Here is a 17,310-nt window from a genome sequence, read left to right as displayed (position 1 = left end):
AGTTTAAGGAAACATATCAAAGACATATTTTATGTTTCTAGTATTTGCATAGGATATAACCAGCAAATATAATAGCACCTTCAGCATTTACCTGCTCAGTTATAAGAGTTTAAGTTTATACATGACATCCTTTGACAAACTACATTCCTTGGAACATAAATGTAGTTGTGTTGTTTTTTTTTTGTTTGTTTGTTTTTAATATATTTTATTGATTTTTTTACAGAGAGGAGGAGAGAGAGATAGAGAGCTAGAAACGTCGATGAGAGAGAAACATCGACCAGCTGCCTCTTGCACACCCCCTACCGGGGATGTGCCCGCAACCAATGTACATGCCCTTGACCGGAATCGAACCTGGGACCTTTCAGTCCGCAGACCGACGCTCTACCACTGAGCCAAACCGGTTTCGGCATAAATGTAGTTTTTTATTCTGACTTCATGACAAGTGAAACAATGAAGAGGGGAAGTAAAAACTTTGATTCCACAATTATTCCTCAAACCAGAAATATGCTCATTACATGTTACTTTATTCTTTTTATTTAAACATATTTTTACTGATTTCAAAGAGGAAGGGAGAGGAAGAGAGACATACAAACATCAATGATGAGAGGGAATCATTGATTGGCTGCCTCCTGCATGCCCCCTACTGGGGACCCAGCCCGCATCCCAGGCATGTGCCCTTGACCAGAATTAAAGCCAGGAACCTTGAGTCCACAGGTCGATGCTCTCTATACACTGAGTCAAACCGGCTAGGGCTACATGTTACTTTATATGTACTTTATATTACTTCCCCAGAAACAGTAATCTCAGAAAAATTTCACTACTGGAGAACTGAAAAGGCCAAAAACAAATTCAATACCTGAAACCTGAAGACATAAAACAATTTATCTCTTAACATTAAAAGGTACCATTCAGCCAGTATTCTCAAGGATTTTTTTGTCATAAAGCTATTATTTTTGTAGCACTCTTCAAAATTAAGGGTACATACCTCTTATTTAACCTTAATTATTTACTATTGGGTCCTTGTCATTTAAGAATTTTAAAACAGAAACAGTTTGGGGTGGTAAACACAGTGCATGCAATATACAGATGATGTATCATAAGAGTTGTATACTTGAAATCTATATATTAAATGTCATCCCGATATTTTAATGGGGAAAAAAAAGGACTTACTGGACAATGAGAGGCTGTTTACCTCAGCATGCACCACTGTGACCAGACCCCATGCTCACACAGGGGGGCAGAGCCACCCAATTTTAGACTCTGGGAAAGTGCACATGAAAGTCTGTTTTCCACAGTGCAGGAGTGGACCTCCTACCGACACAGGGCAGCTGTCCAACCTGGTCCCCCAAGCAGACTGGAGATCCTGATTCTCCACACGAGAGGCAGCACTGAGCACCAGTGACTTGATTCTGTTTCTCAATGCATGTGCCTGGAATCCCTGATTCCCAGTGCACACACACTAAGAGCCAGTGACCACAATTGTTGGCACATGTGCACACAGAGACCCTGATTTTCGGTAGGAGGCCGCACCAAGAAACACAGACTCTGATATTCGATTCTCAGCATGGGCACAGGGGGACTCTGACTCCTGGCACACTCTAGGGAACTCTGATTTTTGGCACATACTAGTGGGATCTCTTTTTCAGTGCAGTGCAGGCGGGTCCCTGATAGCACGAGATTGCACTAAGTGCTGGTGTCTCTGATCCTGGTCAAGGTTGACTCACACCAACCCATGGCAACCACACATCTTGGTGTCGGAGTTCTTCAGTGACACTCATGTGGCATGAAGCTCCCACTGCACACGGCCTAGGCCCTGGCAACTTGGTGTTTGAACCTTATAGTGATAGTTAGTCAGGGGAGACAAAGACACAATCCCCAGAAAAAAAAAGAGGAACCGACAAGAAAGGAAATAAGTGAAAGGGAGGCACATAGCATGACAGAAAAAGAAATCAGAGTAATGGCCTTACAGGTCATACACCAGATGAACAAAAAAATCAACAACCTATGTAAAAACCAGGAAGAAATTAAAAGTGATATAGCTACAATCAAAAACACCATGGAAGGTTTCAGCAACAGACAAGAAGCAGCAGAGGACTGAATTAATAAGTTAGAAGATAAGATAGAGAAACAAGCCCAAACTGAACAGAAACTGGAGGGGGGAAAAAGCAGGACGAGAGCCTATGGGACCTTTGGGACAACACAAAACAAAGTAACGTACGTATAATAGGGCTGCCAGAAGGACAAGAAAAGCAGCAAGGATTAGAAAATATATGTGAAGAAATAATGACAGAAAACTTCCCTGATATGGGGAAGAAAAGAGTCACCCAAGTATAGAGATTCCTAAGCTTCCAAGCAAGATCCCAAAAGTCACACACCAAAACATGTCATAATTACAATGGAAAATGTTAACAACAAAGGGAGAATCTTAAAGGCTGCAAGAGAGAGACAAAGAGTTACCTACAAAGGATCCCCCATCAGATTATCAAATGACTTCTCAACAGAAACACATAAAAATAAAATGGAATGGAAGGACGTATACAAAGTGATGCAAAGCAAAGGACTGAATCCAAGAATACTCTATCCAGCAAGGCTGTCAATCAAAATTGAAGGGGGAATTAGGAGCTTCACAGACACAAAAAAAAGGCTAAGGGAGTTTATTACTACCAAACCAGCAATGCAAGAAATGCCAAAGGGAATGTTGTAAAAATAAGAAATAGAAAGGGAGGAAGGAACACAGGCATAAAGTACAGAAATGACTACAAACGAGTACCTAATCAATAATAACATTAAATGTAAATGGATTAAATGCTCTAGTCAAAAGAAATCGAGTGACTGAATGGATAAGAAAAAATAACCCAAATATATGCTGTCTACAGGAGACCCACCTCAGAACAAGGGACTCACATGGACTGAAAGTGAAGGGATGGAAAAATATCTATCAGGCAAATGGATATGAAAATAAAGCTGGGGTAGGAATACTTACATTTGACAAAACAGACCTCAAAGTGAAGACAATAACAAGAGACAAGAAAGGCCACTTCATAATTCTAAAGGGATTGGTAAAACAACAGGATATAACTCTGGTAAACATTTATGCACCCAATGAAGGAACATACATAAAAACAAACAAACAAACAAAACTTCTGGAAGATATCAGGGGAGAAATTGACAGCAACACAATCATAGTAGATTTTAACACCCAATTAACATCACTGGATAAATCCTCTAGAGTCCTAGGGGTGTCGAACTCAATCAGAGAAGGGGCCAAAATCTAAAATCCAGCCTAAATCGCGGGCCGAATGGTTTACTGAACAGTCATAAACTGTCATTGTGATGGAAACGCAGCGGAGTGCAGTGATGACAGCGCAGTGCGGGCCACATTGCAAGGCCTGGCGGGACAGATTTGGCCTGCGGGCCTTGTGTTTGACACATGTGCTCTAGACAAAAAAAAATAAACAAAGAAACACAAATTCTAAAAGACTTACGAGATCAAATGGACTTAATCAACATCTTTAGAACATTCCACCCAAAACTACAGAATATACATTCTTCTTAAGCTCACATGGGATATTTTCAAAGACAGACCACATATTGGGACACAGGCAAGTCTCTCCAAATTCAAAAGGATTGAAATCAGATCAAGCATCTTGTCAGATCACAAAGGCATAAAATTAGAAATCAATTACAGTAAAAAAAAATCGAAAAATTCAAACACTTGGAAGCTGAATAACGATACTATTAAACAAAGAGATCAAAGAAGAAATAAAAAACATCCTGGAAACAAATGACAATGAAAATAAAACAAGCTAAAATCTTTGGGACACAGTAAAATCAGTCCTGAGAGGGAAGAGTTCATAAGATTAAAGGCCTAACTCAAAAAACAAGAAAAAATGGTCATAAACCATATAACTCTGCAACTTAAATAATTAGAAAGAGAACAACAAGAAAAGCCCAGAGTGAGTAGAAGGAAGGAAATCATAAAGACTAGAGCAGAAATAAATGACATATAGACTAAAAAAATAATACAAAAGTTCAATGAAACCAAGAGCTGGTTCCTTGAAAGGATAAACAAGATTGATGAACCACACGCCAGGCTCATCAAGAAGACAAGAGAGAAAACCCAAGTAAACAAAATCAGAAATGAAAGAGGTGAAATAACAACAGGCCCCACAGTAATATGAAGAATCATAAAAAAAATACTATGAGCAACTTTACTCGAAGAAACTGGTCAACCTAGAAGAAATGGACATATTCCTAAAAAATGCAACTCCCAAAACTCAACCTGGAGGAATAAAAAAAATGAATAAGCTAATAACTATGGAGGAAATTGAAGAAGTAATAATAATAATAATAATAATAATAATAATAATACTTCTAACAAAAAAAAAAAGCCCTGGACCAAATGGCTTCATAGGGGAGTTTTATCAAACATACAAAGAAGAAATAAAACATATCTTCCTCAGCCAATTCTAGAAAATTCAAGAGAAAGGAGCACTTCCAAGCTCTTTTACAAAGCCAGCATTATCCTAATCACAAAACCAGATAAAGACAATACAAAGAAAGAAAATTACAGGCCAATGTCCCTCATGACCACCAATGCCAAAATCCTCAATAAAATTATAGCAAATCCAATCCAGCATTACATTAGAAAGATCATACACCGTGACCACCTGGGATTTATTATAGGGATGCAAAGATGGTACAATATCTGCAAACCAATAAATGTGCTACATCACATAAACAAACTGAGAGATAAAAACCATAAAATCATATCAATTGATGCAGAAAAATCATTTTATAAAATCCAACAAACTTTTTGATAAAATCTCTCAGCAAGGTGGGAATAAAAGGACTATACCTCAACATAATAAAAGCCAAATATGACAAATTCACAGCCAACATCACACTCAATGGGCAAAAACTAAACCCATTTCCCCTAAGAACAGGAACAAGACAGGGATGCCCACCCTCACTACTCCTCTTTGACACAGTACTGGAAGTACTAGCCATTACGATCAGAGAAGAAGAGATAGAAAGCATCCGAATTGGAAAAGAAGTAAAACTGTACTTATTTGCAGATGAAATAATATTGTACTTATAAAACATCAGACTCCAACAAAAACTACCATGTTTCCCCGAAAATAAAACATCCTCCGAAAATAAGACCTACTTACAGGTTTCCTTCTGAGTGAAATATAAGGCATCCCCCGAAAATAAGGCCCCCAGGCTCTGTCTCAGAATGAAAATTAATTTACCATAAACTGGTTGCTAGGGCTGCCCCAACTGGCGTCTAGCAACCAGTGATGTTACGCGGAGTCCTGACGTCACTGCTGTGTGGAGGCGGAGTGGAGGTCAGAATCAGTGGTGAGCGCGGGGTGGGAGAGAGGAGGAGACTTTCGCAGATGAGTGTAGAAGAACAGGAGGATTAGAGCGGACGAGATGCAGCGAAGGTAGGGAGTGCTGGTCTGTCTCTGGTGACACTACCTGATGCTCACAGCTGCCCTCATGATGACTGAAGGTTCTTAGTCAGTGGCAGACCCTGCTCCAGCCCAGATCCAGGCCCCAGCAAGCCCAGTGACAGTCCCCAGGCAGGCCCCAGGGGGTAAATGTCTGATAAAGGGGTAGGGGGGATGTCTGGTGAAGGTGTTCAGTGGCACAGGTGTGGGGGGAGGGTGATCACTTAAAATGACACAGGAGGATCAGAGGGGGCAATCACAATGACACAGGAGAATCAAAAGGGGATACTAAAATGCTAATCCCCCCTCTGATTCTCCTGTGCCATTTTGATCCCCCCTCTGACCCCCTTGCGTCATTTTAAGTGAACCCCCTCCCCCCACCTTGATACCCCAATTCCTTTTTTTACCCCTAGAAATGAGCACAAAAAGAAAAAGCTACTCTGTGGAGTACAAGAAAGGAATTGTGGAAGGCTCTTGGGGCCAAAATCTTACTGCTTTCTGCAAAGAGAAGATGTTGAGTATCCGATTGGTCCGAAAATGGCGAACAGAATATGGTAACCTCATTGAACAAGTGGACAAGGGAAATGCTAAAAAGCACAAGTGTGGATCAGGTCGGCAACCATTATTTTCCGAGCTGGAAGACCTGATTTGTGAATGGGTTGTTGACAGGAGAGCAGAGGCTTTGGTTGTGAATAGGGCTCAGATTCAAGAATTTGCCCTTGCAATGGCACCACAGTTTGTCATAGTCCCCAAAGACTTGAAAACATCACAACACTGGCTGGATAATTTCCTTCAGCAAAGTGAACTGTCTTTAAGAAGATCTACAACATTGTTTAGGTTGGAAGATACTCAAGTTATTAAGCGAGCACTTGCATTCAAGTCCTTTATTGATGATGCTGACTTCTCTAAATACAATCTTTCCAACATGATTGCTATGGATGAAACTGCAGTGTTTATGGGCCAATCACCTCAAACAACAATTGAACAGCGGGGTGCCTCCTTAGTGTACACTCCCTCCACTGCTTACGAAAGTGCACGTGTATCCTGTATTTTGGCAATTCATCTGGATGGCACTAAAATCCCACCTTTAATCATTTCTAAGGGCAAGAAGGAAAAGATTGAACATGTTTTGGGCGTTTTTATTCTTGAAACTGAAAAAGCCTGGTCCACACAAGGAGTTATAAGGAAGTGGGTCGATTTAATGCTGCCGCTTGTTATGTGAGGGAGCCAAAGAGGTCTGCTAGTCTGGGATGCAGCCAGCACTCACCGTGCTAAAGACATGAAGACATTTCTTCAGGAAAGAAAAATAGATCAGAAAATGATTCCCGCAGGAATGACGGTCTATCTCTAGACTCTTGATATTGCAATAAACAAGCCATTCAAAGACAATTTGTGCATTGAAATTAACAACCACATTGAAAATAGAATGTAGAGATATCAGCGTGGAAACTTTGTGAAACCTAAAATGCAACAAGTTGTGACTTGGGTGAAGAATTCATGGGAGAAAATCACTGACAGTTGCATTGTAAATGCACCACGAGCATGCTACCTTGACAAGAAGTACTCATTTAAAGACAGTGCTATTGCTAAGCATGAGAGATTTGGTCCACTGATTCTGAAAGAAATGGAGTCACAAGAAATTCACCAGGAAATTCAGGAATTGGATTGTTATGATGATGTTCCAGAAAATGATGACATGATTGTCATTGAATAAATGAGTAAATTCTTGATACTGTAAGATTCACAGTTTGTCTGGTTTGTGTTGACAACTACAGTACTACTGTACCGTATACAGGTAATAAATTTCCTTTATTTTCATTTAACAATAAATGTGTACCATATTCTTCTTCATGGAAAAATAAGACATGCCCTGAAAATAAGACCTAGCGCATCTTTGGGAGCAAAAATTAATATAAGACACTGTGTTATTTTCGGGGAAACAAGGTAGTAGACTTAATAAAAGGATTCAGCAGTGTAGCAGGATACAAAGTCAACACCCAGAAGTCTGTGGCTTTTCTATATACCAATAATGAACTCACAGAAAGAGAAATTTTAAAAAAGTAACCCCACTTACCATTGCAACAAAAAAATTAAGATACCTAGGAATAAACTTAACCAAAGAGACAAAGGACTCAGAAAATTTCAGGACACTAAAAAAAGAGATAGAGGAAGATATCAACAAATGGAAGAATATACCATGTTCATGGATTGGTAGAATCAACATCATTGAAATGTCCATACTACCCAAAACAATCTATAAATTCAATGCAATCCCCATTAAAATACCAACGGCATACTTCTGAGACTTAGAACAAATTCTTCAAAAATTCTTCTGTAATAAAAAAAAAAAGAACCTGAATAACTGCAGCAATCTTTTCTTTTTTTAAAAATATATTTTATTGATTTTGTACAGAGAGGAAGGGAGAGAGATAGAGAGTTAGAAACATCGATGAGAGAGAGTCATCGATCAGCTGCCTCCTGCACACCCCCTACTGGGGATATGCCCGCAACCAAGGTACATGCCCTTGACTGGAATCGAACCCGGGACCCTTCAGTCCCCAAGCCGACGCTCTATCCATTGAGCCAAACCGGTCCCGGCAGCAATCTTTTTTTTAAATACATTTTTATTGATTGCAGAGAGGAAAGGAGAGGGAGAGAGAGAGAAACATCAATGATGAGAGAGAATCATTGATTGGCTGCCTCCTCCATACCTTCTACTAGAGATTGAGCTCAAACCCAGCATGTGCCCCTGACTGGAATGAAACTTGGGACCCTTCAGTCTGCAAGCCATTGGTCTATCCCCTGGGCCAAACCAGCTACAGCAGCTGCAGCAATCTTGAGAAAGAACAATGTTGTTGGAGGGATCAAAATACCAGATATCAAGATATAGAACAAAGCCACTGTTCTCAAAACTGCCTGGTGCTGGCACAAGAACAGACATATAAACCAGTAGAAGAGAACAGGGAACCCAGAAATTGACACAAGCCAGTATGCTCAATTAATATTTGACAATGGAGCCAAGAGCATACAATGGAGACAAGATAGTGTCTACAATAAATGGTCTTGGGAAAACTGGGCAGATACCTGATGAAACTAGACCACCAACTTACACCATACATAAAAATAAACTCAAAGTGGATAAAGGACTTAAACATAATATGGGAAACCATAAAAATTTTAGAATAAGCCATGGGCAGCAAAATAGCAGACATCTGTTGTAACAATATATTTACCGATACAGCTCTTAGGGCAATGGAAACTAAGGAGATAATAAACAAATGGGACTACATCAAAATAAAAAGCTTCTGCACAGCAAAAGAAACCATCAACAAAATAACAAGAAAGCCCACTGCATGGAAGAACATATTTGCCAATGTTATCTCTGATAAGGGTTCAATCTCCAACATTCACCATTCTAGATGCCATTAAGAACATTCATGACTCATGGGAAGAGGTCAAAATATCAACATTAACAGGAGGTTGGAAGAAGCTGATTCCAAACTTCATAAATGACTTTGGGGGTTCAAGACTTCAGTGGAAGAAGTCTGCAAATGTGGTGAAAATAGTAAGAGAACTAGAATTAGAAATGGAACCTGAAGATGTGACTGAATTTCTGAAATCTCAAAATAAACCTGTAATGGGTGGGGAGTTACTTCTTATGGATAAGCACAGAGAGTGGTTTCTTGAGATAGAACCTATAGCTGGTGAAGATGCTGTGAAGATTGTTGAAGTGATGACAAAGGATTTAGAATATTTTATAAACTTAGTTCATAAAGTAGCAGCATGGTTTGAGAGAACTGACTCTGATTTCAAAGAAGATCTGTGGGTAAAATGCTATCAAACAGCATCACATGCCACAGAAATGGTTTCTGAAAGAGTCAATTGATGAGACACACTTCATTATTTTAAGAAATTGCCAGAGCCACTCCAACCTTCAGCAATAACCAACCCTGAGTAGTCAGCAGTCATTATCATTGAGGCAAGACCCTCTACCAGTGGCCACCCCACCAAGACTGGGAGTCATAGCAGTTCTATCTAATACAAAGAAAGAAACATAAGGAGACAGCCAAAATGGGAAAACAAAGAAACAGGACCCAAATGCAGGAATAGGAGTAATTTTCAATAAAAGAGCTAAATGAGTTGGAGGCAAGCAATTTATCAGAAACAGAGCTCAAAGTAATGGTTGCTCGACAGGGAAAAAAAAAGGACATAAAAACAATGAAAAATAATCTAATGGAAATGAAGAATATCATAGTTGATATAAAGAACACGATGGAAGGAATAAACAAAACAGTAGGCTCCATGAAGAGAGGACTGAATAGCAATTTTGAAGACAAAGTAGGGGAAAAAATCACCTAATCACAGCATTAAAAAAATTATTAAAAAGAACAAGAATAGTTTAAGGGAACTTTGGAACATGAAACAACATCTGCATCATAGAGGTACAAAGAGAAGTAGATAGGAAGAAAGGGATATTATGCATTGAAGAAATAATGACAGAAAACTCCCCTAACTGGTGAAGGAAAAAGTCATACAAGTTAAGGAAACACAGAGAGTCTCAATCAAGAAAAACCCAAAGAAGCTCATACCAAGACATATCATAATTAAAATGGTCAAGGTTAAAGAGAAAGAGAAAATCTTTTAAAAATATATTTTAATTGATTGCAGCTAAGGGAGAGGGAAAGATAGATAGAAACATAAATGATGAGAGAGAATCATTGATCAGCCATCTCTTGCATGCACCACACTAGGGATAGAGCCTGCCACCCAGGCATATGCCTTGATGGGAAATGAGCTGTAACCTCCTGGTTCGTAGGTCGATTTTCAACCACGGAGCCATGGCTGCTGGGCCAAAGATAGAATCTTAAAGTCAGCAAGAGAGAGATAATGAATTATTTATAAGGGAGTTCCCATAAGGCTGTCCACTGATTTCTGAATAGAACATCAAAAGTTAGAGGGAATGGTGTGAAGTATTCAAAGTAATGAAAATCAAGGATCTGAAACCAAAACTACTCTATTGAGCAAGGCTATTATTTAAAATTGAAGATTAAATAAAAAGCTTCCCAGAGACCGGTTTGGCTCAATGGATAGAGCGTCGGCTTGGGGACTGAAGGGTCCCAGGTTCGATTCCAGTCAAGGGCTTGTACGGTGGTTGCGGGCATATCCCCAGTAGGGGGTGTGCAAGAGGCAGCTGATCGATGATTCTCTCTCATCGATGTTTCTAACTCTCTATCCCTCTCTCTTCCTCTCTGTACAAAATAAATAAAAAATATAAATAAAAAGCTTCCCAGACCAGAAAAATAAAAGCTAAAGAAGTTTAGTACTACCAAACCACCATTGCCAGAAATGTTAAAGAGATTGCTTTAAGAAGACGAAAAAGAGGAAACTTAAGCATAAATAGAAAAATGGCAATAAGTACCTACCAATAACATTAAATGTAAATGTCAATTTAGGTTCTCTGCCAATTTTTAAACTGGATTGTTTTTCTTCCTTTAGTTAAGTTGTATGAGTTCCTTATATGTTTTGGATATTTACCCTTTACCAGATGTGTCATTGCCAAATATGTTAGCCCAGGACCTAGATAGACATTTCTCCAAAGTGGATATATAGATGACCAAGAGGTATATGAAAAAATGCTAAAAGTCACTGACTATCAGAGAGATACAAATTAAAGTGACAGAATGACTACCCATCAATAAATCAATAAATAACAAGTGCTGGCAAGAATGTGCAGAAAAGGGAACCCTAGTACACTCCTGGTGGAAATGCAGACTTATGCAGCCATTATGAACAACAGAATGGAGCTTCTGTAAAAAATTAAAAGTGGAACTCACATTTGACCTAATGATCCAACTTCTAGGAATATATCCCAAGAAATCCAAAACACCAATCAGAAAGAAGGTATGCACCTCTATGTTCATAGCAGCACAATTTACAATAGCTAAGATCTGGAGATAGCCCAAGTACCCATCAGTAAATGAGCAGATAAAAAAACTGTAGTAAATTTATACCATGGAATACAATGCAACAGTAAAAAAGAAGAATCTCTTACCCTCTGAGACAGCATGGAGTGACCTGGAGAGTATTATGCTAAGTGAAGTAAGTCCTCAGAGAACGACAAGTATCACACGATCTCACTCAGATGTGGAATCTAATTAACAAAATAAACTGATGAATGGAGTGGATCCAGAGACATGGAAGCATAGATTAGAGTGTGGAATCTCAGAGGGAAAGCAAAGTAGGGTGGGTGGACGGGAAGTGATTAACCAAAGAACTTGTGTGCATATATGCATAATCCATGAACACAGACAATAAGATATAGATGGCCTGGGGTGGGGTGTAGAGATGGGCTGGAGGGAGTCAATGGGGGGGAAAAGGAGATACATGTAATACAATATATCTTTCAACAATAAAGATTTTTTTCAAAATAAATAAGAAGCCAGAAGGGACTCGTGCGGATGGCTTCGGAGGAAGAAAGGAAGAGAGGGCCGCGGGACCATGGCTTCTGTGGTTGCTGTTTGCAGTGGGCCGGGGAGGAGAAAGGTTGTGAGCTTCCTAACGGTGGTTGTCAGCTGTCCAGCGGTGCTGTGGAGAAGTTGTTCACAGTATGAACAGGTAACCAGCAATGAGGACCTGCCTGTTCCAATAGAAAATCCTTATAAGGAGCCTCTGAAAAAGTGCGTCTTGTGTAGAAAACGTGTAGATTATAAGAATGTACAGCTTTTGCCGAAACCAGTTTGGCTCAGCGGTAGAGCGTCGGTCTGTGGACTGAAAAGTCCCAGGTTTGATTCCGGTCAGGGACATGTACATTGGTTGCGGGCACATCCCCGGTAGGGGGTGTACAGGAGGCAGCTGGTCGATGTTTCTCTCTCATCAACGTTTCTAGCTCTCTATCTCTCTCCTTTCTTCTCTGTAAAATATCAATAAAATATATTTTAAAAAAGAAATGTACAGCTTTTGTCCCAGTTTATTTCTCCATTTACTGGATGCATTCATGGAAGGCACATAACAGGTCTTTGTGGGAAGAAACAAAAGGAAATCACAAAAGCTATTAAGAGAGCACAAATAATGGAATTTATGCCAGTTACATACAAGGATCCTGCATACCTCAAAGACCCTAAAATTTGTAACATCAAATATCAGGAGTAAATTATATAAAGTTATTATCAATAAACTTATTTTAAAATAAAAATAAATAAATAAATAAGAAACATAAATGGGAGTGGGGGTGGGGCAGGGATTGGTAAGGTATATACACATATAATACCTTAATAAAAAAATGAGCAAAATAAATAAGAAAAAGGGAAAAATTTAAATAGATTAATGAAAACAAACAAAAAAGCTGGGGTAGCTATATTTATATCTGACAAAATAGACTTCCAAATAAAGACCAGATAAAACACAAATAAAGTAATTTCATAATATGAAAAGGATGGATCCAACAAGAGGATATAACCCTGATAAACCTATATGTATCCAAAATAGGAACATGTAAATAAATTAAAAAAGTGGATTTAAAGGGACAGATGGACAGCAATAGAGTCATAGTAGGGGACTTGAACATGCCACTGTCTTCTATGGATAGATCTTTCATAAAATAATAACCAGGAAACAGCAACTTTAAATGACACATTAGGTCAAATGGATTTCATTGGTATTTATAGAATGTTTAATTACAGAACAAAGCAGCAGAATATACATTCTTCTCAAGTGTACATGGGACATTCTCAAAGACAGACTACATGTTAGGACACAAAAGAACATTTAAATCACATCCAGTATGTTCTCCAACCGCAACAGCATAAAACTAGAAATTAGCCACACACAAAAAAAAACCTCAAAAAAATTAAAACACACTGAGGCTAAATATCATGTTATTAAACAATGAATAAGTTACCAATGAGATTAAGGAAGAAAAACAATTACCCAGATACAATGAAAATGAACACACATCCCAAAAATCTAAGGGACACAGGGAAAGAAGTCTTGAGAGCAAAGGTCAAAGCATTACAGGCAGAACTTGAGAAGAAAGATTTCAAGTACAAAATCTAATCCTACAAATAAAAAGAATTATAAAAAGAACAGCAGGGAAAAGCCCACTGTAAGTAGTGGAAATGAAATAATAAAAATCTGAGCAGAAATAAATGACATAGACATTAAAATAAAAATATCAACAAAACCAAGAGCTGGTTCTCTGAAAAAAAAAAAAAAAAAAAAAAAAACATTGATGAACCTTTAACGAGATTAATCAAGAATGAAAGATAGAGGACCCACATAAATAAAACCAGAAATGAAAGAGGCGCTATTACAACTGACATCACAGAAATACAAAGGACTGGAAGAAAGCATTATGAACAACTATACGCTGACAAATTGGACAACCTAGGTAGGGGAAAGGAACAAATTCCTAGAAACATACAATCTTCCAAAACTGAAATAAGGAAGATGCAGAACCAAAAGCAACTAATGAAATCAAAGCAGTAATAAAAACAAGAAAACAAACAAAACTGCCCCACCCCCCCAAAAAAAAATAAAACCTGCCAGCGAACAAAAGTCCTGGACCAGATGGCTTCACAGAGGAGTTTTACCAAACATTCAAAGAACTAATACCTATCCTCCTCAAACTATTACAAAAAAATCCAAAAGGAGGGAAAACTACCAAGCTCTTTTTACAATGCCAGCATAATTCTAATTCTGAAATCACATAAAGACACTACAAAGGGCTCAGCTGACACAGCTCAGTGGTTGAGCATCCACCTATGAACCAGGAGGTCATGGTTCGATTACTGGTCAGGGCACGTGCAGGGGTTGCAGTCTCAATACCTGGTGTGGGGCATACAGGAGGCAACTGATCACTGATTCTCTCTCATCACTGTCATCACTGATCTCTCTCTCTCTCTCTCTCTCTCTCTCTCTCTCTCAAATCAATAATATATATATATATATATATATATATATATATATATGTATTTAAATATATTTTATTGATTTTTTACAGAGAGAAAGAAAAAGAAATAGAGAGTTAGAAATATTGATGAGAGAGAATCATTGATCAGCTGCCTTTTGCACACCCCTACTGGGGATGTGCCCGCAACCAAGGTACATGCTCTTGACCGGAATCGAACCCGGGACCTTTCAGTCCACAGGCTGATGCTCTATCCACTGAGCCAAACCGGTTTCGGCTAAAAATATATTTTTGAAAAATAAAGAAAATCATAGTCCAGTATCCCTGATGAATACAGATGCAAAAATCCTTAATAAAATATTAGGAAATTGTATCCAGCAGTACATTAAAAAGATCACACACCATGACCAAATGGGACTTATTCTGGTGATGCAAGGCTGTTACAATATTCACAAATCAATCAATGTGATGCATCACATAAATAAAAAAAAGATAAAAGTCATATGATCATATCAATAGTAGCAGAAAAAGCACTCAATGAAACCCAGCATCCATTTATGATAAAAACTCTCAGCAAAGTGGGAATAGAGTGTTCATACCTCCACATAATAAAGGCCATTTATGACAAACCTACAGCTGATATCATATTCAATGGCCAAAAGCTAAAAGTGTTTCCCTTAAAATCACAGGGGAAAACTTTCACTACTCTTATTCAACACTAGAGTCCTGGTGCACGAAATTCGTGCAGGGGAGGGGGTGTTTCTCAGCACAGCCTGCACTGCCTCCAATCTGAGACTCCTTGAGGGATGTCCGACTGCTGGTTTAGGCCTGATCCTTCTCACAATCCGGGACTGCTGACTCCTAACCACTCGCCTGCCTGCCTGATTGCCCATAACCATTCTGCATGCCAGCCTGATAGGCCCCTGACTGCTTCCCTGCTGGTTCAATACCTCCAACTGCCCTCCCCTGCTGGCCTGATTGCCCCAACTGACTTCCCCTGGAGGACTAAGGGGACTGAGGCTGTATGAAGCTGGATTCTGTGGGGACTGGATGAAGTGAGGCTGAGGGGACTGGGGGACTCTGGCTGGATAAAGCAGGACTGAGGGGATTGGGGGAGTGAGGCTGAATGAGGCAGGGCTGATGGGACTGGGCGCTGACATCTTGTGGTTGTGGGTGCTGCCATCTTGTGAGGGTGTGATGGTCAATTAGCATATTCCCTCTTTAGTAGATAGGATGGAACTGGGAGTTCTAGCCAAAGCAATCAGAAAAGAAGAAATAAAAGGCATCCAGATTGGAAAGGAGGATAAAACTGTCATTATTCACAGATGACATGATACTTTATATTAAAAACCCTAAAGACTCCTCCAAATAACTAGCTCTAATAAATGAATTCGGCAAAATAGCAGGATACAAAAGCAATGGCATTTTTATATACCAATAATGAACTCCCAGAAAGAGAAACTGAGAAAAAAATCCCATTTACTATTGTAACAAAAAAAAATAAGGTATGTAGAAATAAATTTAATTAAGGATGTAAAAGACATATACTCAAAAAATTATAGGACACTAGAAATAAATTGAGGGAGATACAAATAAGTGGAAGCATAGACCCTGTTCTTGTATTGAAGGAATTAACATTAAAATGTTCTTACTATCCAAAGCAATCTATAGATTCAATGCAATTAAAATACCAACAGCATATTTCACATATCTAGAAAAAATAATCAAAAAATGTATATGGAATTAAAAAAAGATCCCAAATAGCTACAGCAATCTTGACAAAGAAGAGCAAAGTTGGAGGTATCATTATGCTGGATATCAAACTATACTGCAAGGCCATTATAATCAAAAGAGTCTGGTACATGCATAAAAACAGGCATATAGACAAAAGAAACAGAATGGAGAGCCCAGAAACTAACCTATGTCTCTATGGACAATTAATATTTGACAAAGGAGGCAAAGTCATTCTCCTCAATAAATGGTGCTGGGAAAATTGGAAAGTTACATGCAAAAAAAATGACAGTAGACCACTAACTTACACTATACACAACAATAAACTCAAAGTGTATTAAAGACTTCAATGTCATTTGTGAAACAATAAAAATCCTATAAGAAAATATAGGCAGCAAAATCTCAGACATCTCTCATAGCAAGATGTTTACAGATATATCTCCTAACACAAAGTAAACTAAGGAGAAAATAAACAAATAGGACTACATCAAAATAAAAAGCTTCTAAACTGCAAAAGAAACCATCAACAAAATGAAAAGAGAACCCACTATATGGGAGAACACATTTGCCAATGATATGTCTGATAAGGGATTAATTTCCAAAATATATAAAGAATTCATATAACTCAACACCAGGAAGACACACAAATCCAATTAAGAAATGGGCATAGGACCTGAATAGATACTTCTCCAGAGGACATACAAATGGAAAAAAATTTTCAATGTCATTAAACATTAGAGAGATGCAAATTAAACCACAAATATACATCATCTCACACTTATCAGAATAGCTACTATCAATAAATCAACAAACAGCAAGTGCTGAGGAGGATGTATAGAAAAGGGAACCCAAGTGTACTATTGGTAGGGAATGCAGAATGTTGCAGCCACTGAGAAAAAGTTTATAGAGTTTCCTCAAAAAATTAAAAGTGGAGCTACCTTATGACCCAGTAATCCCACTTCTGGGAAGATATCCTAAGAATTCTGAAACACCAATCAGAAATAATATGTGCACCCCTATCATTGCAGCAATATTTAAAATAGCCAAGATCTGGAAACAGCCCAAGCGCCCATCAGTAGAAGAATGGATTAAAAAAAAGCTGTGGAATATTTACACAATGAAATACTATGCAGCTGTCTCATCAAAAGATATCTTACCCTTTGAGATAGTGTGGAGGAACCTGAAGATTATTATGCTAAGTGTAATTAGCCAGTCAGA

General features: G+C 38.5%; 2 protein-coding genes across 5 annotated transcripts in view; one reads left to right on the top strand and one right to left on the bottom strand.

The window, feature by feature from the left end:
- ABCB7 (ATP binding cassette subfamily B member 7) overlaps window positions 1-17,310 on the bottom strand; it is a 131,404-nt gene that overhangs the window by 9,485 nt on the left and 104,609 nt on the right. The gene's annotated exons all lie outside the window — the stretch shown is intronic.
- LOC118704733 (28S ribosomal protein S18c, mitochondrial-like) lies at window positions 11,919-12,637 on the top strand. Of its 3 annotated transcripts, none has more exons than XM_045572364.1 (2): window positions 11,919-12,168; window positions 12,403-12,637. In XM_045572364.1, the coding sequence occupies exons 1-2, from the start codon at window positions 11,955-11,957 to the stop codon at window positions 12,603-12,605; spliced, it is 417 nt and encodes a 138-aa protein (XP_045428320.1). In that variant the 5' UTR covers window positions 11,919-11,954; the 3' UTR covers window positions 12,606-12,637. The 3 variants fall into 3 exon arrangements, with proteins under 3 accessions (XP_045428320.1, XP_045428321.1, XP_036268521.1); XM_045572365.1 differs by having other exon boundaries at window positions 11,919-12,191; window positions 12,469-12,637; XM_036412628.2 differs by having other exon boundaries at window positions 11,919-12,191; window positions 12,411-12,637.

This window comes from Pipistrellus kuhlii, unplaced genomic scaffold (genome assembly GCF_014108245.1).
Source record: "Pipistrellus kuhlii isolate mPipKuh1 unplaced genomic scaffold, mPipKuh1.p scaffold_m20_p_46, whole genome shotgun sequence".
Classification (NCBI taxonomy): Eukaryota; Metazoa; Chordata; class Mammalia; order Chiroptera; family Vespertilionidae; genus Pipistrellus; species Pipistrellus kuhlii.
Note: the sequence above shows the minus strand (reverse complement) of the source record. Positions and strands in the feature narration are given on the sequence as shown.